This window comes from Aulonocara sp. 'chitande type north' Nkhata Bay, linkage group LG8, assembly GCF_057382095.1.
Source record: "Aulonocara sp. 'chitande type north' Nkhata Bay isolate Kocher_YH1m ecotype deep benthic linkage group LG8, A_spYH_male_GT1.1, whole genome shotgun sequence".
Taxonomy (NCBI): Eukaryota; Metazoa; Chordata; class Actinopteri; order Cichliformes; family Cichlidae; genus Aulonocara; species Aulonocara sp. 'chitande type north' Nkhata Bay.
The window spans coordinates 11001527-11025392 of record NC_141351.1 but is presented as its reverse complement, the minus strand read 5'-3'; the positions used below and the strand labels follow the sequence as shown (position 1 = coordinate 11025392).

Here is a 23866-nt window from a genome sequence, read left to right as displayed (position 1 = left end):
CCAAGTCAGGACACTCAACATACTTGAAATAATAAAGCACTCTTTTCAGGATAACATTTAATCCATTCAAGATTAAAAACAAATTCCTGTAAATGTTCTAGTTATAAAAAATAGTTCGTTTTTGTACATTAACATATTTTTGGCCATTGAAGAATATTACATTTCTTCACCTTGAATAATTTTGTTGTTTTTACACTGCATGACTTGAGTCCGTATTGAGTCACAGTGACGTGCTGTGAAGCATTAGTGGTAATCCATGAATGTTTAGTCAACACACTGGAACTGAAAGGGCGTTGTCTAAAGTAGAGGTATATTTGCACCCATGACCCCTCATCACTGCTCACACCCATTTTGATGTGAAGATGCAACAGCTTTCCCAAATGACTGATCTCCTCAACCATATCTCAGAGGAAGTGAATTTCCATTGTATACATCCATAAACACAATCTTTCAGTCACTAATAATTGATTTGCTCATAGATGTTCTTAGAAACACAGATCAATAAATCGAGAGCTTTCCTTTCATGCTCTCTGTTTACCATGACAGACTAGTACAGTCTCCACACCACTCCAGATGCTGTACCAATCTATTGGCAACAAAAACTGAAGTTAGAATAATAAATAGCCAAATAAAACCTTTAATTATTATTTACATGAGTTGATTTTGTTGCCTAGAAACTAATAAACGTTTCAGTTGTTATAAAAATCAAGTGCTTGAATCACTGGATAAGACTTAAGCAATACCACCACAGTCTAAAGTGTCATAAAATAATGATGTAACTCCTCCTACATAATAATTCCTTTAAATAACTGTCTTATCTTTGAGGAAGCACTGTATCATTTTTGTATTTCTGGTTTCAACTCTTCTCTGACACTATCAGCAGATGTAACATCTCACACAATGGACTGGATATCTAGTGCTACACTATTCCTGTCAGGTAAAACAAGTTTGTGTGTTGTGATTTTATCTATTATTTTCTAATTATGAAGGTCAGCAAACAGTAAAATTATGACTGGCATTTTGATGAAAACTGTGTTTTTCAATCATAAAACTAAAACAGGTTCAAAAACTGTAATAAGTCCATGCAATCGTTATACATACATATCTGACTGTTATGTACTGTTAGGTTTGGTTTAGCCCTGTATGGGGCTAAACCAAACCTGAGGCTTTTTACATTAATGTCACATCATATGTATCTGTCCAGTTTATTCTGACATGTTTAATATCATGTTTATTCATGTCTGTATAACAATTGAGCAGAAATGTAAATAACATGAAAAATCAAACAAATTCTAAGCGGATTGATAGTTTTTAACTATTGTTGAAACAATAATGATCATATTAATATGGCTGAGTCATGGTGACAAGAAAAAAAATGAGTGCATGTAATAATGATGAGGTATATTTTTCAAATACATGTACATTATGGAGAACAAGCACTATATGATATACTGGTTATTTCAGACAGCTGTGTAAAGCTAATGCCCAAAAAATGAAGGCAAAAATAAGGCCGGTCATTTCAGGGGGAAGCCCTCTACAGGACATTCAATTTGCAATGTAAAATTAGATTGTAATTTTATGGTTTTCATCTGAGAAAAAATTTGCCTCTCTGTATTTTTTGAATATCAAAGTTAGTAATCACAGTTTTCTGATTTCAATTTATTTTTGGGATTTATAGAAATGCTATACAAACCTTACTTATCTCAGACATTTTCTGACTTATGTGTGTGTGTTTTTGTTTGTAAGTGTGTGTGTGTGTGTGTTGGCCTATGTTCCTTCAGGGTCACATACCTGGTGGCAATCACACACTCGCTCTGATGAGTTTGTTTGGGCAGCTTTGAAAGGATGCAGCAGTGCATCAGCTTTTGATGGCTTGGTGCCTTGAAAGCAGCTAGTGAAGTGCTACTCCTACTTTGGTTATTGTTTGGATTTGTTGTAAAGTTATGTTATGTTAGTTATGTTAAGTTATGTTCACCAGTCTGTCCATGTGCACAGGATTTGGAAATTGCGAGCTGTTGAGTGGTGTGTGACTCTGGTGTGGACTCTGGGATAATATTGACATGAGTCTGGGTCTAAGCAAAAGCCCTGTGGAGACTGGTCCTTCCAACTGCTTTGAACTTTTTGACTCCTGTCTCTAAATAGGTCTTGCTGATTTGCAGGTTGTGTGTGTGTGTGTGTTTATCTGTAGGAAAATCTTTAACTCTTATAAAATAGATATATACAGTTAAAAGTCTAAAATGTATGCCCTCTTTTTCAAGGTGTCCAGTGGGCAGGATTAAAGTCTTTGTCAGGCCAACACTAATCCCAAGGCCTTATGTTGTGTGCGTTTTTGTTTGTAAGTGTGTGTGTGTGTGTTTTTGTCATAACTTGATGAATCTGACATAGTTCAGGAGAGCAGGATGTATGTGCACACAGGTGTGATTGTCTATTTAGCTGCATTTTTTTCAATACTATAAATAAGCAAATTATACAGTATAGTAATGATATGTTTTGATACTGTGGTATACCTGATAAATATCTGGAGCTTTAAAAAGTACTACAATATCTTTTCTTTAAAGTTTATGTTTCAGCACTTACTCTTGGACTGATCGATTAAAATACAACAATCAAAGACACAAAACTGATTCCAAATTAAAATATTAAAAATGTTTTTTAACTGAATAACTGTTCTGAGTAACAAAATTCAGAGCTTTAAAATGTTGGACTTTGGTGCTCTCTAGTGGTCATAAAAGAAACATTGTGGCTGCATTCAAGAAATACAATGAAACTAACACAGACTGTATACTGTTTCTATAAGTGATTATAGATAGTGCTGATAAAATCACATTATTATTCCATAATCAGCTTCAATAATGTTTTTCTTTCTTCTTTAATTCTCAGTCTTAAATGCAGCGCTTTGTTTCAATATCGATCCTGCGGCTTGGAAGACCCTGAGGAGCTCTGCTGCTGGTTTTGGCTACCAGGTGGTTCAAAGACAATCAGAGTAATACTTTTGCTTTTTTGTCAAAGAAATATTGAATCATGTAATCCATATTAAAACAATGGGAGCTTTTTCACTTCACCTCATCCACCAAACTTGTATCTTATGTTTGGTTTTCTCTCGTTAGCTTGCTCATCAGTGCCCCACTAGAACAGTATTCACAAAACAGAAAAGGGAAAATATATAGGTGTACCACCTCTGGAGAAAACTGCCAAAATATACAATTTCAAGGTAGGTAGTTTCTTAATGTCTCAACAGAATGTCCTGAAACTCTGACAGCATTTTTCAAGTATTCATTAAATCATATTCAACTTTTTTTTTATAGTGATCACAAAATGTATTTTATGAGTGTTTTAACATCTAATGAATGCTTCCAATCCAGAGCCAGATTTTGCAATCAACATGTCTCTTGGTTTGACAATGAAAAGTGATCCTGGAACCCAAAACACTGTGGTGAGTTGGTGAACTGCAAATACACTGGCACAGGAAAATAATCAGTTAACTCTAATCAGAATTTGACCTTTTCTTTCTTTTCAGGCATGTGGTCCAACTATTCCAAAGGACTGCAAAAGCTACACTATGTACAATGGTGTGTGTTTTCAGATAGACCAGTACAATATATTTGGACCTCCAATCCCTTCTTCCATTGACGGTAATTAGCATACTTATATTATTTGAAAATATACTTATGTTTCATGCATGCCCACACATACAACATGGGCTGTGGGGGTCACAGAATGAACAAAATCTAATCACTTTCTTTTTTTTTTTGCAATGTAAGCTTTGATTGATACAAAGAGGAGTTTAGTTGAGACAACATAAAACAGAGTATAATACTTATTGTCATTGCATGTGCCACATATAATAGAATTACAGTGTCTCTTCATCAAGAACTGCAAACCATACATGTACATTTGAACCCCCACGCCCCTTAAGAAGAGAAACAGTGCTTGTATTCAGCAGACTGATTGAGTTGGCAAATAGGACAAAATTTGTACATTTTAGTTTTTTTTATTAATTGTAACTACATGTTACTAGTTTGAATTTGATTGGGTTAATTAAAAAAAGAGTTTTTTGTTTTTTTAATTTTTCTTTGTTTAGTTTTAGTCAACTTAAACAACCATGGTCTGGTGTCACAGGCTGGGTCTCTGAACCAGCGGTCTGAGTATATTTTTTTATTCATCTCATGTTAGATTTGTGATTATATCATGATCATGTGTTATTCCTATTTAGCTTTCAGTTGAGGTTAAAGTCAGCCATTATTTATGATTGTCTCCTTGGTTTCTGCGTTTGTGTCTTGTCTAATTTATCATAGTCTGTTATTTTGAGTCATCGTTTCTCATAGTCTGTCATAGTTTGCTCATAGTTTTGCAGTTTGTTCATCGTTTCCTTAGTTTTCATGTTTCCTCCTTCCATCAACCAAATAAAGGCTCGCTTTCTGTTTGAATTCAGGTTCTGTTCTCCTGTGTCTGCATTTGGGTTCACATCTGAAACGCACCGGCTGCTCAGCCGTGACAGTCTAAGAGTGACATGTTTCCTTTTCTTTGTTTGTGATTTCTTATAGCTTCTAGAAAGAAATACAAATAACTTCAAAAACTAGTGTAACTAATAAAAAAGTAATTTTTTAACAAATAAAATTAGAAATTAAGAAGTGAAAATTTTTGTTTTAAATTCACTGCAGACCACAAAGAAAGTTGTTTTATTTTGTTATGCGAGTTGTGCTAAGTCTTAAGTGGTGTTAAACATTCAAACACAGGACTCAATTTCAAGTTAAATAGGGCCCAAAAAAGAAGTGAAAAGGAGATTTAAAGGGAAAACAATGATGTTAATATTATTCTTCCAGAATACCAAGAAATTCAGTCTTTTCCACAAAAAGGGCACAGAGAGCAGTTCAGAAACACTAAAAGAGCATTCCTTGCCCATCTGTTTGACAGAATGCCTGATTGGAACAGACATCGCCTTTCTGTTGGATGGTTCAGGGAGTGTAAAAAGTCAAGATTTTCAAAAAATGAAGACCTTTGTGAAAAACCTCGTTGGGTCATTTCTCTCAAGTGATACAAAGGTGAGGAACTGCACTGCTATTCTCAGTTAGACATAGACATTACAAGTACATGTAGCTTTTTTAAATTTCCATAAAAATATGTTTTTTTTTCTTATGTTTTCCACTTATTTCCACTTTCCACTTATTTCTCTGTGCATGTTTTTTCTTCAGTTTTCTGTTTCCCAGTTCTCTCATTCACCAAAGGTCCATTACTACTTTAATAATTTTTTCTCATCTGGATCATGGAAATCTAACATTGATAGAATTACACAACTACATGGAGGAACTTACACAGCTAAGGCCATCGAACATGCTGTGTAAGTGCTGCCAAGATTTTGCATGTTTATTGTGTGATCTTTTTATCCAAAACACTGATGTAACCTTTTTCAAAAGAGTCTAGTGTTTGTGGATGTCTATACAGTTAATGGAGCAAGTCAGATATTAGATATAAAAACTGTACTTGTAGAGCTATATTTAACTGAAATCTAAATTCCCTGTTATGTTAGAAGAAAATACTGTTAGAAAGCAGGGTATGATTGTTATTTAAGAGGTTATTTTACTTAACCTCTAAGACAACAAGATGAAAGATGAACTGAAACTCTATTTTCTTCATTCAACAGCCAAAATGTTTTTACACCACAAAGGGGATCCAGATCAAATGCAAAGAAGGTGCTGATAGTTATAACTGATGGAGAATCTCAAGACTCAAATCGCTTACCATATGCAGCACAGCTAGCTGAGAGTAAAAAAATAGTTCGATTTGCTATTGGGGTAAGTACCTGTTCATTGAGCCTGTAAAGTTAACCTAATTTATACATTCCCAGCAGTTCCTGAGGTCACGTGACCAGGGCTGGTCGTCCAACATGCGAGGCTGAAAACAAAAGGCGACAGAGCTTTTGTAACTGTGGCCCCCAGATTGTGGAACTCTCTCCCTTTGAGCCTGAGATCTGTGGACTCCGTGGTCGCTTTTAAAAGACAGCTAAAAACTCATCTTTTAAAACTTGCTTTTGGTTGACTTTTATTTTTAGGTTTTAGCTTCTGTGAAGCACTTTTATCTTGAAAGGTGCTATATAAATAAAATTTTACTTACTTACTTACTAATTTTCTTATGCAATTTAAAAAGTACAAACATTGATAGGAAACTGATTGCTATGGGTGATAGATATGTAAAAACGGCTATTATAATGTATTTAGATGTTAGCATCTATAAGAGCATTTTGTTATTTTGGGGAAATTATGAGAGTACAGTATACAAACTCAGTACTCATTGCAAATGCAAATATACTTGGATCCCTTTGGTTTAATAGGGAAACAAATCCACACAATATAATAACTTCAATGTGTGTGTGTGTATGTATTTCCCCTCTAGGTGGGGGATGCGTTTAATAAACCTGAGGCAAAACAAGAACTGGACACCATTGCATCTTTTCCCTCAGACAAACACGTGTTTCAAGTTAGAGACTTCAACGCACTTGAAATAATAAGACAGAACTTAGAGAAAAAAATCTCTATCGAAGGTACAAACATAAACTTGCTTTGTTGACATTTTCTGGAGTAAAGGCCTGGTAGAGCATTACAATGGAGAAAAAGGAATTTGGTGACTGGTGGGATTTGTTTCTAAATTACTTTATTTTTGGAAGTTTCTGATTAATAAATTAATTTATAATATTAGGAATCCTGTGTTTTCATTATTCCATTGTTTGTTTTTGGCTTCTCAGATATCCCTAGTACTTGAGATCTCCAGTTCTGATTAAATTTTAATACTCTCTATAGTATTCTCATCAGTGTTTCGGTGCTGTGTCTTCCCCCCTCTATTACATGTCTACAGACATGTCTGTTACGCATGTCTGTGCTTTTTTTGCTGTTTCAGTTGTTATTTACTTTTATGAATATGGTTATTGTCTTTATTTCAAACAACTTGAATCAAAGCTGAAAATGTGCACAGCTTGAGTCATTGTCCAGAAACTCGTGGTCCTAACTGTATTTAAAATTTATAGCAATTCTTCCATCTGAAGTTGATAATTTTATCTTTGTCCATTTGTAAAATGACCAAAATACACTCTGACATGCTTTCAATAAACAGCAAGTCATTATTTAGAATTATACCATTAAGTCATAATAATAGCATGAATGAGCAAATCGGAATTTATTACAGTCTTTTAAATTTGTGTTTATTTTTGTGTTTCAGGATCTCAGACCAGTGGGGAGTCACTGAGAATGGAAATGGCTCAAGAGGGATTCAATGTAGCTTATGTGCCTGAGGTAATTAAAACCACTTTAAACTAACCAGACAGTCAAGTGATATACAAAAAAGGGCAGCCAAACAAACTTCAGATTTTAAATTAATTTCTATGAATTCAATATATATCTATCTACACTGCAGGGAATTCAAATGTCTATTGTTGGTGCCAACCAGTGGACGGGAGGCTATACTCAATTTACAACTGGGTATGACAGGGTGAAAACATACGAGATGCCATTGGAGCCTGACAGTTATCTTGGTGAGAATATTACACTGACAACAAACTAAGTGTAAACATAGCTATGCTGTAATTATTATTATTGGATGAAATATAAAAACTGAAAAAAATATTCAAAATGCTGAAGGTGTATATGCTAAAAACATTTTAATATCAGTCACATTGTTTTGATTGTCTGTTACTTAACATAAAATATGAAACAAATGGCTACAATTAAAATAATAAAAACAATAAATAAAAAAACCTGGAAAACCCAGAAGACTGGAATATGAAAAGACAACAATAACAAATAAATTTAGGTTTATTAAATGACCAAAAACTGCCCTCAATAGTAAGATGATAGACAAATGGATGAATGTATGGTTGGATGGATATGCTCACTAGTAAGTATGTTGGGGGTTCCTTTGTGATTCAGAGTATAGAAATTGTAATCACTTTAAATATCAAATAGATTCAGAATAAAATTAGGTGAAGACTTCTTTTGGTCTGCAGACATCTGTAACATGCAGTAGGCTTAAGGCAAGAAAAGGGTATGTTGAAATAGAAGGCTTCTTACTGCAAATGATGGCTGAATTATAGGATACAAGTAAGTTTTTTTGTTTGTTTTAATCTGGTATGTTAGACAGTTGTTGAAATATGTAATTTCAAACTTTGCTCCCTGCAGAGGTACTTTAGAAAAATCTATACAATTTGTCTATGTTAGCCACATTTGATTTTTTTAACTAATGACTTTGACTGCTTGACTGTTAAATTCTAGGTTACTCCATGGCAATTGCTAAAACCCAGCGTGGCTCACTGACAGTTATTGGTGCTCCAAGGTTCAAACACAGAGGAACAGTGCTTGCTGTGACATGGAGTTTACAGTTCTCAACAGCTAACAGACAAAGCTTTATGAAACAAACGATTGAGCCGTTTCCGTGGCAGGTACAGCTTTACAGTATAAGGCGGACATGAAAAATAAACTATAATCAAAACCTGTATCATTTTTATGTATCTGATGTTTTTTCTTTAATAATTTGTTCCTTACACAGTATCAGACTGGTGAATATTTCGGGGCAGAGGTGTGTGCCATGGACATAAATAATGATGACATCACTGATCTAATCTTTATATCAGCCCCAATGTACACGGAGCCTGATAGAGAGGGAAGAGTTTATGTTTGCAGATTAACTGGTTCGGTAAATATATTTAGAATATTTATAATATTTTATGTACTACAGTTAAATTAATCAGTTTATTTGCCAACTTTCTTAATGATCATAAAATATTAACTCTCTTCCTTTTAGTTTGTGGAGTGTAATTTTGATGATCCGTTAGTACTAAGAGGACATGCAGCTGTCAAAGGAAGGTTCGGCTCTTCTCTTGCTGTGCTGCCTGATCTAAACTCAGATGGATTCAGGGATTTGGCAGTTGGAGCACCTTTGGAGAATAATGGTGAAGGCAGCATCTACATATTCCACAGTGAAGGAGGACGAATCAGTCCTACTTACTCACAGGTGCACAGCATCAGAGAGCTCACAATGATGTCTAAACTCATCTATCATGTAATCTCAATATTGACAAAATCTGCAACTTGATTAGATAAAATATTTCCATGTACACAGAGAATTACTGGCTCTGAGGTCGAGTCAGGACTGAAGTTCTTTGGCGTGTCAATCAGTCAGTCATCTTTTGACCAGAGTGGTGATGGACTGCCTGACTTAGCGGTGGGTTCAAAGGGCAAAGTTGTTTTATTGAGGTAAGTCCAAGACAGTCCAATCATGTGTTATTGTTGGCAATGTTTCTGCCATCTTAAAAATATTATTAAGTGACCAAAAACCTTTAAGCAGTAGTGGTTTATAAAATGTGTTGTGCTTACTTTTGTGAAATCGTGTTACTAATTCTGGTGAGAACACCACTAATGATACCATATGTTAGTATGTTATTAATTATGAAGGTAAAAGTAGTTCACATGTATATTACTACTTTCCAGATCAAGGCCCATAGTAATCGTGAAAACTGATGTTTCATTCAGCCCAAAGCAAATCCTTACTACGAATGTAGACTGCTCAAAACCACTCGAGAACACAGCTGAACTCTGCTTTACCATGAGCAGAGTGTCTACAGTCAACACAGGTCCATCATTCTCCTCTCCTTTTCTAAACTACAAAGTCACTGCCCATCAGCTTAATGTTTTTTATTTATATAAATTCATAGCATTGAAATCCATTTGTGATTTATTCCAGCTCAAGCAAGGATTCATTATACTTTAACAGTGGATGCCACTCGGAAACCTCCAAACAACCGAGCATACATCAGTGGGAAACAACAAGAGCAGTCTGGATCATTTACTATAGACATAAGAAACAGACAGTGTTCAACTGTAAAATTCTATATTGAGGTAAAATCTAACAATATCTGGAAAAAAACAAAACAAAATATAAACAATACAATACAATCAATCGATTTCAATGCAAAGAGTCCTTTAACACTGAATCTAAACCATTCATCCCTCTTCTTGCAGGCCTGTCCTGAAGACTCTCTCAATGTGCTCTCCAATGAGCTCAAATTCACATTTGATGGTTTATCTTCCAACACAGATCCCAAACCAAGTCTGTCCCCACAGGCTAAAACAACAACCATTCATCCTGTAAGTCTATTAACAAAACAACTTGCTCCACACCCTGAATTCTAATTCTTTTGTCTACACGCATAGGCATCAGTTTTTGGAAAAATGAGTCCTACTCTACATAGTTCTTTACCTTAAAATTATAGTTTGTGTCTTAGATTATACACTTTAAATTGTTTCCCTGAGCGTCCAGAGGACCAAGATGTCTTCCATAAATGGAACAAGAATATTAACAAAAATTGTTTTGTTTCCTGTAACAACAACACAAAGCCTCCACTAAATGGCAGCACACAAAAATTGGTCATTGGATTTGGCTATACAATGTTCAAATTGCAATCCGTAAATAAAACGTCATGTAAATACTTTTTTCCATCATGCTCTCTTCCACAGTTAGGGTTTGACATCAACTGTGGCAATGACAACAAGTGTGTTGATAACCTGAAAGTGGATTTCAACTTCACCAGGTGTGGCAGAATTACAAGACTTTGCTTGGCTGCTTTCCCTTTCCTTTGTTCTCATCCTCCTTTATACTCTGCCAGATCCTCAGAGGTTAAAGTGGGCATTGATGAGCTTTTGAATGTCACAGTCACAGTGGAGAACAGAGGAGAAAACTCCTACAACAGTCGTGTTATTCTCACGTACCCAGCTGGACTCTCCTACAGGAAGTTCACGAGTCAGCAGGTAAGGTATCAGGATCAAGTCTGTATCAATTCATCACTGATCTGCTGCTCTTCCAATCCATCTAGCAGTCATTTTATTTTATAATAAAGGGAAGAATTGAGTGCAGCCCCTTGGACAGTGAAGATGGTTTATCCCGGGGAAGGACAGACTGCACTATTGACAAGCCAATTTTCAAGAGCAAAACTAAGGTTTGTTTGTTTTCTTTATACATAAAGTATATTCTAAGTTCTGCATAATTTAGCAAAAATTATTACTCAGTCTTATCTCTCTCATTCAATTAAGGTTTTCTTCATTGTTTCCTATGGAATTGACAACAACAGTCTACTTGAGAAGAAGATCTTTGTCACTGTGAATGCCAGCAGGTACTGTTCATTTTGGTACATGTACTCATTAAAGCAATATCCCAGACACAATACAAATATTTTCAATTCTCTCTTTCAGTGGAAATCAGGAGCATGCCACTACAAGTGAACTTTACAAAAAGAAATGGATTGATGTGAAATACAGCATTTTCATGACATTTGAAAAGTATGTGCTGTTCTATTTAAATCAATCTATCTATCTAATTGTTTTTCTTTGTATTTAACCTTAAAAATATATCTGTTTAGCTCCCTCAGTTACAACAATTTCACATTTGGGATGAATAGTTCGCAGAAACCAGTTCAACAGTCAGTCACGGTGAAATATACCTTCTCCATAGATTTTTATTTTTTTTTAAATGTATTGTGTTATATAAACCTAGCTATAAAGCTTGTAATTCTTTTCTTTTCTTGTTTAGATTACAAATGATATCAGAGCGCTTAATTTCACTGTGGTGATCAGGGTTCCAGTGAAGCTTGGTGAAAAAGACATTTGGGTGGATTTGAGCAATCTACAGGTAATTTATATTCCAGAAGATTTAGCTGCTGACCCCAAAATGGCTCAAGCTTAGCTGTGGGACAGATGTATGTGAGGACCAATCACACTGGCACTTAAATGTATTCCAGATCACAGACTGTCAGAGAGGAAATGATGAAGAACCACCTTTCAAAAATCTTGTTCCTCAAATACTGACAAATAAAGTAGTTGTAAGTACACCTCTGCACATTAGCTACTGAAATGTAAATTCACAGTAGATTTTAAAATTCAAATTGCACTGGGTCAAGACAAGTGTTCCGTTCAGTCTTCTTTAAATCACCAACAGGACTGCTCTGTAGCCAGGTGCAGAGTGTTCAAGTGCAACACATTCCTGGAAAGACGGATGAAGAGGACATATGAAATATCTGCCAACCTCAGTTCAGGATGGATAGAGCAGGTAGTTGAAGCGAAATTTGTGTTACATGTTTCATTAATATATATATATGTATATATACTGTATATAAAAAAAATTCCCCTCTCGCCCCTGCGGGCGGTCTATCCTTCAAGCGACTGTCCTCTACCATAGGCCTGGGAGCTTGAGGGTCCTGTGCAGTATCCTTGCTGTTCATAGGACTGCGCTCTTCTGGACAGAGATCTCAGATGTTGTTCCTGGAATCTGCTGGAGCCTCTTGCCTAGCTTGGGAGTCACTGCATCTAGTGCTCTGATTACCACTGTTACCTTCACCCTCCGCATCTTCTCAAGCTCTTCTCTGAGCCCTTGGTACTTCTCCAGCTTCTCATGTTCCTTCTTTCTGATGTTGCTGTCATTCAGGATTGCTACATCTATCACTACAGCCATCTTCTTCTGCTTTTCTACCACTACTGTGTCAGGTTGGTTAGGCATCACCATTTTGTCCATCTGTATGTGAAAGTCCCACAGGATCTTTCTGGATGTCAGCCACTTCCTCTGGTGGTACATACCGTGCAGGGGCCTGTCCTTCCATGATGGTTCCTCCTCTTGCTCCTCATTCTTGGGTTTCTGCTGCCTGGGGTATTCACTGAGCAAGTGGTTGGTTGGGGCCACTTTCATTATGCATTCATGGATGTTCTTTGTCTCATCCTGGAATGTGGTTCTGACACTCACCAGTCCCCGGCCTCCTTTCTTGCACTTAACATACAGCCGCAGGATGCATGCAAGGTCAGGAACTTCCTCATCTTGATCTAAATGACTTCTATCTCCTCCTTTGGCAAGCTTATTATTCCAGCAGGGTACCTGATCATGGGCAGGATGTAGGTGTTGATAGCTTACTGTTGTTCTTACCGTTCAGCTCACCCCTCTGGACTTCCCTGACCCGCTGCAGGTACTTTCCTAGCATTATGTTTGGACACACTTCAAAACTATGAATGAACACATATGGAATTATGTAGAAAAAAATGTTTGAAATAACTCAAAACATATATTTTAGATTCTTTAAAACAGCCACCCTTTGCTTTGATTACTGCTTTGCATACTCTTGACATTCTCTCGATGAGCTTTGTGATGTAGTCACCTGAAATGGTTTTCCAACAGTATTGAAAGAGTTCCCAGAGATTCCAGTCACATCCAACTACCAGCCAATAACCACCCTCAGTACCACATGGAAGCTACTGTCTGGCTAAAATGAACAAGCACATTGCTCAATACATGAGCAGGGCACAGAAGGGAATTGGCAAGAATACCAGAGGCGCAAAACACTAGCTACTGGTAGGCAGAGCAGTCAGCCAAGACTGCAACACTAGGGTGACCAACCTGTGTGCTGCCTGGATTGACTACAAGAAGGCCTATGACTCGATGCCCCACACCTGGATCCTGGAATGTCTACAACTGTAAAAGACAGGGCTCTAGACTAACTTTTTGCCATGGGCGTACCAGTACGCCTAACTTTAAAAAGTTAGGTGTACCGGCACAAAAGTTAGGCGCACACAAATTTTATAATAATTTATATAATATAATGTGTTTTTCTGGATACACTGTGCTTTTTCAGCATTCAAAGATTGATGACACCGTGTCAGAGCACTGGCTATGAATTTCAGAAGGATCAGGCCTTAACTTAACCCTCCTGCCATCCTTTAAAAAACTCACACCCATTACCCTAGGGACCATTCTCAGCCACGCCCAAAAACGCCATAAAAAGACCATATATCCATATTTTATTCCACTTTAAATTAGCCAACCTTGTAAAACTACTTCTCCCTGAAATATTCATGTAAAGTTTTAATTATATTGTCGTCGTTTTAACCCTTCAAATCCCAGTGTTATTACATGAGCGCCCTGTGTTATAAGCCCCAAAAAATGAAACTAAATATTTCCACAAAAAACCAGTTGAAGTAATATGTAATTGTCATTATAAGTAGGCCTTTAGATGGACCAAAGATTGGCACCAACATACATTTTGACCTGCCATTATTTTTTTGCATTTTTTTTGCAATTTAAAAATTAAAACTTCAAGGCCCTGAGTCTTCATTGACATCCAAGAAAAGAAGAAAAAATAAAATCATATAATGATAATTTGGGGATGAAAAATAGCGTTTATAATGGAAGTCAATGGGCAGAAAATGGTCCCCAGGGTGATGGGTGTGGGGATTTCTGCTGCTCAGCCATTTTAGGCTGATTTAAGGAATTCACACTGGAATATTAACATTGACAGGTAAAAACTATCCTGTGGCAAGTTTGGTTATATTCCACTGAACACAGTGGAAATGGCAGCCATTTAACACATAGCAGTGGCACAAAAAGGTCCCAAGAAGGCAGGAAGGTTAACAGAAAAGTTAGCAATAGTTCTTTTCCTATTACAGCTACATACACTTCTGTCGTGCCTAGGCTGCTCACTAGGGCTGGGTATCATCACTGATTTCTATAATCCATTCGATTCCGGTTTTCAAAGTCCTGATTCGATTCAACTTAGCCTCAGACAGTCAGAAATATTATAATTCTGATCATTTATCAGTACTGACTTCATCAGAATTGTGAACATCACAGCAGATGCCTTTGTGTGAAAGTAACTGAGAATAAAACACAGAAAAACATGAAGGAGATTTTCCTGGTCTGGCTTTTTATAGCAGATAACCTTAAAAATATTCTACAATGTTCTGCATATAAAGTTTAAATTTCTTCAGTATTGAACAACAGAAAAAATAGGCTTTCTTGTCCGAGGTCATTTAAGTGAAAAAAGAAAAAGACAGCAGCCACAGCGTTGTAAACAGCGGTAGACTGGTGGGTAATAAGCGAACGAATAATACAGAAAACAGAGATTGGAGACGGGAAACTGTTCTTGAAGTACAGAGAGAGATAGAGAGAGAGCTAGCTGTGCATGAAGTGTGGTTTTAATAGTCGTGGAAGCAAAACAGCAAAATTCATGACGACATTGATCAAATGTGAAGCGCAGTTTGCTGCTTCTTTTGCTGCTGGCTTTTTGGATGGAGAGAGACAAAACCTGCAGCTCAGAATCAGCGCAAAAAGACGTAATCACAGCGCGGACCGGACACATCAGAACCGCTAAGCTCCGACAGCGTGTCCGTCTACGGGCCGTCGGGTGAGAAAGCCGAGAAAGACAAAGTTGATTCTGATGCGTCGGGTCCGTTCAGTGTTTACGTCTTTGTGTGGAATCCGTGTACCTGCTCTCATTTGCTGTTTGGTTGTTGTTGAAATGGTTTTGTGAGCTTTAATCTGAGAATCTGGCGTTTCTGGCAAAACAGTTATATTTAAAAGTTGATTCAGAATTTAATGAATTGATATCGCTTTATTCAAGCTACTCACCTCCCTCTTCCACCTGCACTTTCTACTGGACCACGGCCAATCAGAGAGGTCCCGCCCCTGACTATCTCTGATTGGTTTAGTCCACGATAGGGGTATAATGTGTGTCTGTTGTTGACCACAGCGAAGGTTGCAGATTTTTTATTTTTTTTTGCTACCGGAACAGTTGGTCGTACAGGTGCAACCAAATATATTTTTTTAGTCGCACCACTGAAAAATTTGGTCGCATTTGCAACCAAATTGGTCGCACTCTAGAGCCCTGAAAGATCAACAGGACTCTAGGAGCCTTCATCATGAACTGAATGGGAAAGTGGCATACAACACTAGAAGCTAACTTCAACCCCATCGCACAAGTCACCATCAAGTGGGAGATCTACCAAGGATATGCACTGTTGGGCACAGAGTGACGAAACCTGCAGCTTCAGAATTTGTGAGGTGTCGGCTTTCAGCTCCCGCAGCATGTACATGTATGTGCTGTCGGGTTAACGATCCGCTCTTTGTGTTTATATCTTTTTGCGGAATCTGTTTACCTTCTGGGCGATCGTGGCTCAAGAGTTGGGTGTTCGCCTTGTAATCGGAAGGTTGCCGGTTCGAGCCCCGACTTGGACAGTCTCGGTCGTTGTGTCCTTGGGCAAGACACTTCACCCATTGCCTACTGGTGGTGGTCAGAGGGCCCGGTGGCGCCAGTGTCCGGCAGCCTCGCCTCTGTCAGTGCGCCCCAGGGTGGCTGTGGCTACAATGTAGCTTGCCATCACCAGTGTGTGAATGGGTGGATGACTGGATATGTAAAGTGCTTTCGGGTCCTTAGGGACTAGTAAAAGCGCTATATAAATACAGGCCATTTACCATTTTACCATTTATTTCTCTCATTTGCTTTTTTCGCTGTTTGGCTGTTGTTGAAATAGTTTCGTGAGCTTTAACCTGAGATTCTGATGTTTCTGGCAAAATACATTTATATTAAAATATCAATTTAGGATTTAATGAATCGATATTGGCTTATTAAAACCAAGACTGATTTGAATCTGGAAATCTATTTTTTAAACTCATCCCTAATTCGAAGCTCATTCAGATTTGAGTGATGTAGTCCGATGGTAAAAATGGCATTCTAATTTTCACCCATCTAAACGGTAACTGTAACAGAATACAGTTACTCATATTTTGTATTTTAAATTCTTAACGCCGGTACATCTATTCTGTTACTCCCCAACACTGGCTACCCTACTGGGGTAATAATCTTGCCAAAGGAGGAGAAGCCACTGATATCAAGACGAGAAAGCGCCTGACCATGCATGAAGGGTTTCAGCCCAAGTCCAGCATCCTGAGGCTGGACTTGGCGTGCCTAGCAAAAGAAGTTTGGGAAAAACTGGTATACAGAAACATCTGTGTCAAGTATGGGCTGGATATCATGAGGTCAAAATAGGAGACACCCCCTAGGGTGGTCAAGAATGACCGAGCGAAGATCCTGTGGGACTTCCACATACAGACAGACAAAATGGTGATGGCTAACCAACAAGACAGCCGTCTTCCTCTGGACAAGCAGAGGAAGACGGCTGTAGTGATAGACGTAGTGATACCAAATGACAGCAACATTAGGAAGAAGGAACTTGAGAACCTGGAGAAGTACCAAGGACTCAGAGAAGAGCTTGAGAAGATGTGGAGGGTGAAGGTAACAGTGGTCCCAGTGGTAATTGGAGCACTCGTTACAGTGACCCCCAAGCTAGGTGAATGGCTCCAGCCGATCCCAGGAAATATCTGTGCAGAAGAATGCAGTTCTCGGAACAGCAAAGGGACCAGCAGGACCCTCAAGCTCCCATGTCTCTGGTAGCAGACCCGAGCTTGAAGGATAAAGACTGTCCACAGAGGCGAGAGGTGAACACACATTGTTCCTGTATATGTATGAGTAACTTGGTAAGTGAAATAATCTAATTTATGGCCAGCTCATTCTATTTTTTTTTTCTTAGATTGGACTTCAATCTGCCAAATTCCTCTTAACCAGCACAGTCAGTCTCGAGTACGACAAAAACCAGTACATCTACTTTTCAACAGGTTCTGACAACCCTCCTGTTCGTAAGGTGAGTACACATTCTTGTCTATTGTTTGAGTTATTAAGAGCTTCTTTGGCATCGACATCCTGTTTTCTCTCAGATTGAAGTTGTGGTAGAAGTGTATCCTGAGCCAAATTTCACCAAAGAAATTATTGGAGGATGTCTGGGAGGGTTGGCTTTTCTGGCTTTACTCACTGCTGGCCTGTACAAGGTGAAAGACACTTCTTACACTTTTTCAATAATTACAAAGGTTTAAAACATTTTAGTGAAGATTTCCAGTTAAAAAATAATTTAGAGGTTACAATATTCATTTATGTAGCTTGGTTATTTATTTAAATTTTTACTGCCACTGAAATTAATGATTGCTTGATTTTTTTCCCTTGCATTCCTAGGCTGGATTTTTCAAGAGCAAATACAAACAGATGATAAATGAAAATCCAGCAGACGTTCCAGGTCCAGGGACTGATGCAACAGCAGAATAACAAAGATCACATTTTTTAGTTGTAGGTGTGAACTAAATTAATAGGATGAATATCTGTGAATATACCCTCCTGATATTTTTAGGAATGAATATTGTCCATATAAATGTCAGTGCTACCACGTTTGATTCGCTAAACACAAACAGCTATGTCTGAAATCACTCCATCCCTCACTTACTCTGAAGTACTCTGAAGTATTATGGAAGTTTTGTGTTTTCAAAGTGACTTTACTTTTTTGCTCTACAATGAATCTTTTTGAGATAAACATTTTGCAAACATTGTACAGTGATTGTTTAAAATTCATTGCATGTAAAAAGAAATTTCATGCCATGTGTACTGTAAAATGCATGAAATCCGGTATATACTGTAGCTAAAAACCCTTTGGTTTCTTCAAAAAAAAACTAACCATGTGACATTTGACTTACTTGATTCAGGAATAAATGACAGCATATACAACTTTTCAACTTTGTGTTTGCAGTATGTAGCCAGAATATAACAGCAGTGTAGTTTATAGAATAAGCATATACTTGTTTAACTTGTTTATTTATAAATCAAATTATCATTATACAACATAATCCAGTCCAATTGAAAACAATTGAAATTGCCTTTGAAAACACTCGCTCACAGGGCACAGATGAGGCAGGGGTACACAGGTATGTCAATGCTAACTTATATAAGTGAGGGTAGACATATTGCTGTCTCTCCCAGTATTTAAGGGGGTCCTCCAGCCTTCCAATATTTGGCTCCATCGTGTACCGTTGGACCTCAATATTTGCGTCTGCTGTCACATTTTGTGTCTGTGTCTGCCTGACACTCTCATCCAGGCGACGCCACAGTTTGTTACCTAAACAAAAAGGAGAGTCTTATGAGATACTACCAATTCAATTTTCAATTCAATGTTATTTCTATAGTGCCAAATAACAACAACAGTTGCCTCAAGGCGCTTTATATTGTACAGTAGATCATACAATAATAGATACAGTGGAAAACCCAACATTCAGTTTATATAAATGCAACTAAAATGCAATAACAATGGTACCGTGGGAAACAGCCTTAACAGATTGTGACGTTGATGGCTGTGGTGGTGGTGCGGAGGAAGAGGTGGTGGAGGCCCTCATTACGGAAGCACATTCTGCTTTCAGTCTTTTTTCTGCTTCGCTAGCTCTTGCAGGGCTGAGAAACCCGAGTTTTCTGAACCTTGGGTCCAGCAGTGTCGCAAGAAACATAATGCTCATGGTCTGTATTTTATCTAGCTTCTCTCTCAATAGCATCCTCAGCTTCTGAGCCAGAGAAGATCCAATGGATGGTGGTTTTTCCATTTGTTTATTGAGGCAATGATCCAGCATAGTGAGCAAAGGTATGACCTTTGACCCAGACACCCTTTTTTCCTGAGAGAGCTCAGTGGTTGCATCGTTAAATGGTGATAGGACAACCAGACACTCTGAAATTATACCAAATTCCTCAGATGACATAGGTGGGATGTCTGTTGTGAGACTTGCCAAAGCAGCACCCACTGGCTCCCTTTGCTCGAAAAGTCTTTGCAGCATATTGTAAGTGCTGTTCCAGCGGGTTTCCACCTCCTGTAGTAGTTTGAGTTGAAGCTTCCTTAGTTGTTCCTGCACGACTGAAAGCCTCTCCTTACAAAATACAATTTAAAAAAGCATACATTAGATTGCAGAGGTGGGACCAAGTCATTGTTTTGCAAATCTCAAGTAAGTCTCAAGTCTTTATCCTCAAGTCTCAAGTCAAGTCTCAAGTAATGTCAGGCAAGTCAGAGTCGAGTCTCAAGTCACTGGTGCAAAAGTCCAAGTAAAGTCACAAGTCTGAAATTTTGAATTTCAAGTCCTTTCGAGTCTTTAAAAAAAAAAACGAAAAAAGCATGTTGCAGTTATATGCTAAATGTAAATATTAGACCATGTAATTTTTAAATCTGTGTTTTTCTCAACACATGACAAAATAGTGAACTTAGAAAATATACACAAATTGTGAAATTGCACCTCTTTAAAATGCAGTTCAATTAAACCTAGCTCCAAGAATAATTTTCACCGACAGTTCTGAGATAAGTTGCATGTAAACTGGTTCTTCTCTCTCCCTCCCTGTCCTGCTGCTACTTCAGTGATAAAACGGCTTAATGATCAGCTGATGGGTTTTTCTGTCGCGAGTCCGTCTCTCTTGTTTGTTTTTGGCCCACTTTGCACCAGAAAGAGGAAACCAGTTCAAAAAGGAGTTCAGTTTGTAGTTCAGTTTTGCTGAACTATAAAATATTTTGGGTGCAGTGTATTTTTTACATACAGGTATAACAGAATAGCTTTAGTGTTGTTGAGTATGAACTTATACAAAATGCAGCAAGATATTAAAAAAACAGTTTTATTGATTAAAACACACTATATCGGAGTCATATCGGTATCGGCCGATATCCAAATTTATGATATCGGTATCGGACATAAAAAAGTGGTATCGTGCCATCTCTAGTACAAATACAGCTGCTCTGTGACGGCCTAAATGTTCAGATTATTTTGAGTATTTGACTAACCACAGAGTGTTGTATGTTGAACTTTAGTGGGAATGATTTTTTTTTTGAAGCATTCAACATTTTTAAATGGCAGCACATAATCACACCTGTGGTCCTCAGGGGACAAAAATGTCCCCATCTGGTTTGATTGATACGTAATTAATATGAACTGGATTTTTCCCCCACTTTTAATTAAAACTTAACTCAAACATTTCAACACTATTTCTTTATTCAATTTCAAATTTATGTCTGATAAAATCTAATTTAAATGAAATGTTTCTTTATTTTGGGGTAAATAAAATCAATAAAATCATCATATATTGTGATTATCCTTTCACAACCAGAGTTGGTTATTTTAACAGATTATCACAGACGGGTAAATTTCAAAGTTAATTTAGGAAGCTGTTTTTAATTACTTCTAGTTTTTTACTGGCAGCAAATAATCACATCTGTTGTCCTTTGGGCTCAAAAATGACTATTTATAAAGCAATAAGTATAAAAGATCATCCATCTCTGTGTTTCAAGGTTTTATTCAACTTTATTCCAACTTATTACCTGACATTTTTCTATGTTTTGGCATGGTAGGACACCAGGGCATGGGTCTTAGTGAAGGCAAACTTTCATGAGAACAAAGGCGTGTCCATATTTGACACACGTGCAGGAGGAAGCTCAGGTTTATTCTTCTGTACTGGTCCCATCATGGACAGCTTTCTTTTCTGCAGTTGCAGGCCAAGGGCATATAAAGTAAACAAGTTGTTACACGTAATTGTTTTCTTTTGGAAACCTTCTTTAATGTTAGGGACAACTTGCGTGCCCTGACTGCAGGCCAGACAGTTTGCCATCGTACACTAGCATGTTCCATGTACAGATGGACCTGGCATCACATACTGCCCATGTTTTTATCTCATAGTTACCTGGTTTACTTGGGATGTTCTGTTGGAATGGACACAGTCCTCTGAAGGGGACTAGGCGCTCATACACAGTCACATCAGTACCTGGATTGTACATCAACAGCAGGAGAAACACTCACTTGTTCCATACACATCAATAATTGTGTCATGAACGACGATCATGTATTGTGTCTTTATCATGAAATTATGTCCTTTTTGCTATTCTATGATTATGTCAATCACGGTACCATGAAAACTTCCCTAACAGACTTAGGATGTCATAAACTGGCCATAGCGACTTTACTGGATGCACGGCAGTAAGAACCACATACCTACATATGCCTACAGCTGCATTCGATCCATTTTTTTTCCTCTCTCGTTGTCCCTCCTTTTTTGTCATTGAGTTGGCTGTAGAGCAGGTCATCTACTAATTGGATGGTTGTTGGTTCAATCTCTGTGTGCTGTAGTCTGGAGTTCTTACCAAAGTGTCCTTGGGCAAGTTACTGAACCCCAACTTGGTCTCTGATGCATCCATTGGCATGAAAGTTGAAAGTTAAAAAGCATAATACAAGCAGAATACACTGTGTATAATGCATTCAGTGCTCAAGTAGAAAAGCAACTGAAGGAGTATGGGACCTGGCATATGTGCTTGGACCGTGGTAGTTCGTCTTTCTCTGTGACGCACGAGAGAGTCATGCATCTTCTCTCACACATCTTCTATTTCAGTTTCACATTTTGAAAATTCAAGAAACTTCAAAAAGCCAAGTCACTTTTTTTTTATGTCCCATTTGGATCTTTAGCCATCAGAATTGTTGTCTTAAGGCCAAGAAAGATGCCAAGTGGATTTGTTTTACCAAGTGGATCATCATGGCCTTGCCATATTGGTCCATTTGATTGACCTTTATTATAATTATGTATTTATTTTATTTTCGGTTGCTACAAACGGGACAGACATGACTGGGGGATAGGACAGGGAGAAAGAATGAAAGAAAGAGGGAGAGAAAGAAAAACAGAGGGGAGAAGAGACGGTGAGAAAGGGGGGAAGAAAGAAAGAAAAACAAACAAAACACCTGGATCACCTGGATGGATAAAAAAAAAACAGAAGAGAAAGCAAACAAAAGAAGAGCAACATAATAAAAAACAGCACCATCACAATAAACTAGCTAGTAGATATTAAACGATATTGTGCAGCACGCAAGATAGACAGCGCACAATGTGCTTTGAGGCAGCAGCCAAGAAAGGTGTAGTCCACGTCTGTGAACACCTGTGTGTACACCTGTGTGCACACCTGTGTGGATCAGCATGCTTGTATACCAAAGGTTTCTCCATGTAACGATCTGCTAGGGAGTGTGGGGAGCCATAGCCCTGTCCCCCAGGGCATGAAGCAGGTATGGAGGAGATCCAGGCCCCAGATATCCAGAGGCCCCAGAGTACGAGGATCCGAGGAGGACCACCAAAAGGAGGGGAACCGTGCCACCCTCCTGGGAAGAGCTGAGTAACGAGAGGTCACCCAGCAGCTACAGAGCAGAGGCCAGAGGGGGTTGCAGTGGCGTGCCCGCGGGCTCTGCTGGTAGCCAGCTGTGCCAGAGAGGACCGAGCTTCAGGCCCAGAGGCCTGAGGGCACCCCACCCCCCGGAAGGGGCCCAGCCGGGCCACAGGCGCCAGGCCCCGCCAATCGGCCACCAGGAGTGAGCCGGTACATACAGTCACTTTCTTTCCAAGCTCCTTAGACTACCACGTCCTGGATGCCTGAGAACCTACTTGAACATAGTTCAGATTCTTCATCACTTTCCTTCACTTTATAGTCTTCTTCCACTTCTGCGGGTGGGTGATGTGCTTTTTTAGAGAAAGGGTAGGATGTGATCTAAATACTGGTAATATGTTCTTCCTGAACATTGATTCTTCCTCCTCATTATACTAAATGACAATATATGCATTGTTCTACTGGTCATTCCTTTCCACAACATTGTAAAAAAATGATCTCACAAGCCTCCAGTGCAATGGAGGCTTGTGAGCATACTTTGTGTATTATTGTAGGGTCTACCTTACAATATAAAGCACCTTGATGCGACTGTTGTAGTGATTTGGTGCTGTATAAATAAAATTGAATTGAATGTAGAGCGCCTGTTTCCTCATTGTGCTGCTTGTTGTTGTTGTTATGACCATTGCTTGACCCCACACATCAGTGATCCAAGATCCAAGATATCTGAAAGCAGTATGGTGTGAAAATATGGCCCTTTGCAACACTTTGTACATTTTTGTCCACGAGGACATCAGGTGTTATAAAATCTAATAAAAACCCCATAAATAAATCAAATTACTTAAAATGTATTCCAATCATGCATAGCATACTACTTTTGCGTTTTAAAAGTCGGTGTTAATGTCCTTCCACATGTGGAAAGCGAGAGAAAACACGCTGCTGTTTGCACATATTTAATAATCAGCTCTGAACAGGAGCAGAAGCAGAGTCCAGCCTGTTGCTCTTACAGTATAATACTCATAATAAAAGTACAGTAACCG

The 23866-nt window shown here is 38.2% G+C and overlaps 2 protein-coding genes across 2 annotated transcripts; one reads left to right on the top strand and one right to left on the bottom strand.

Annotated features, from left to right (window-relative positions):
* Positions 1 to 859: 859 nt before the first annotated feature.
* LOC147323248 (integrin alpha-M-like) lies at positions 860 to 18352 on the top strand. The gene is made up of 30 exons (XM_086303501.1): positions 860 to 937; positions 2881 to 2983; positions 3108 to 3211; positions 3363 to 3433; positions 3518 to 3632; positions 4915 to 5042; positions 5193 to 5338; positions 5642 to 5792; positions 6391 to 6538; positions 7210 to 7283; positions 7405 to 7522; positions 8259 to 8425; positions 8533 to 8679; positions 8788 to 8997; positions 9106 to 9239; positions 9474 to 9616; positions 9727 to 9881; positions 10005 to 10130; positions 10500 to 10573; positions 10649 to 10790; positions 10880 to 10978; positions 11073 to 11152; positions 11232 to 11318; positions 11399 to 11468; positions 11569 to 11667; positions 11777 to 11857; positions 11974 to 12084; positions 17382 to 17492; positions 17566 to 17676; positions 17858 to 18352. Exons 1-30 carry the CDS (start codon positions 901 to 903, stop codon positions 17945 to 17947), a joined length of 3432 nt encoding a protein of 1143 aa, XP_086159627.1. The 5' UTR covers positions 860 to 900; the 3' UTR covers positions 17948 to 18352.
* Positions 18267 to 21881, bottom strand: LOC147323247 (zinc finger BED domain-containing protein 4-like). Its single transcript, XM_086304881.1, has 4 exons — positions 21828 to 21881; positions 18984 to 19581; positions 18570 to 18788; positions 18267 to 18280 (listed from the first exon to the last, which is right to left on the bottom strand). The coding sequence occupies exons 1-4, from the start codon at positions 21879 to 21881 to the stop codon at positions 18267 to 18269; spliced, it is 885 nt and encodes a 294-aa protein (XP_086161007.1).
* Between the last annotated feature and the right edge of the window lie 1985 nt (positions 21882 to 23866).

Bases quoted from the DNA above. Each gene is read 5' to 3' on its own strand.
- LOC147323248 (XM_086303501.1), top strand. From the start codon at position 901: ATGGACTGGATATCTAGTGCTACACTATTCCTGTCAG. The intron at 9,240-9,473 runs GTAAGTCCAAGA...ACTACTTTCCAG, and splicing joins GGCAAAGTTGTTTTATTGAG to ATCAAGGCCCATAGTAATCG. The intron at 10,791-10,879 runs GTAAGGTATCAG...TTTATAATAAAG, and splicing joins GGAAGTTCACGAGTCAGCAG to GGAAGAATTGAGTGCAGCCC.
- LOC147323247 (XM_086304881.1), bottom strand. From the start codon at position 21,881: ATGGATGCATCAGAGACCAAGTTGGGGTTCAGTAACTTGCCCAAGGAC. The intron at 19,582-21,827 runs GTAAGAACTCCA...GTATTTTGTAAG, and splicing joins ACTTGCCCAAGGACACTTTG to GAGAGGCTTTCAGTCGTGCA. The intron at 18,789-18,983 runs GTACCATTGTTA...CTTTTTGTTTAG, and splicing joins TGTTAAGGCTGTTTCCCACG to GTAACAAACTGTGGCGTCGC.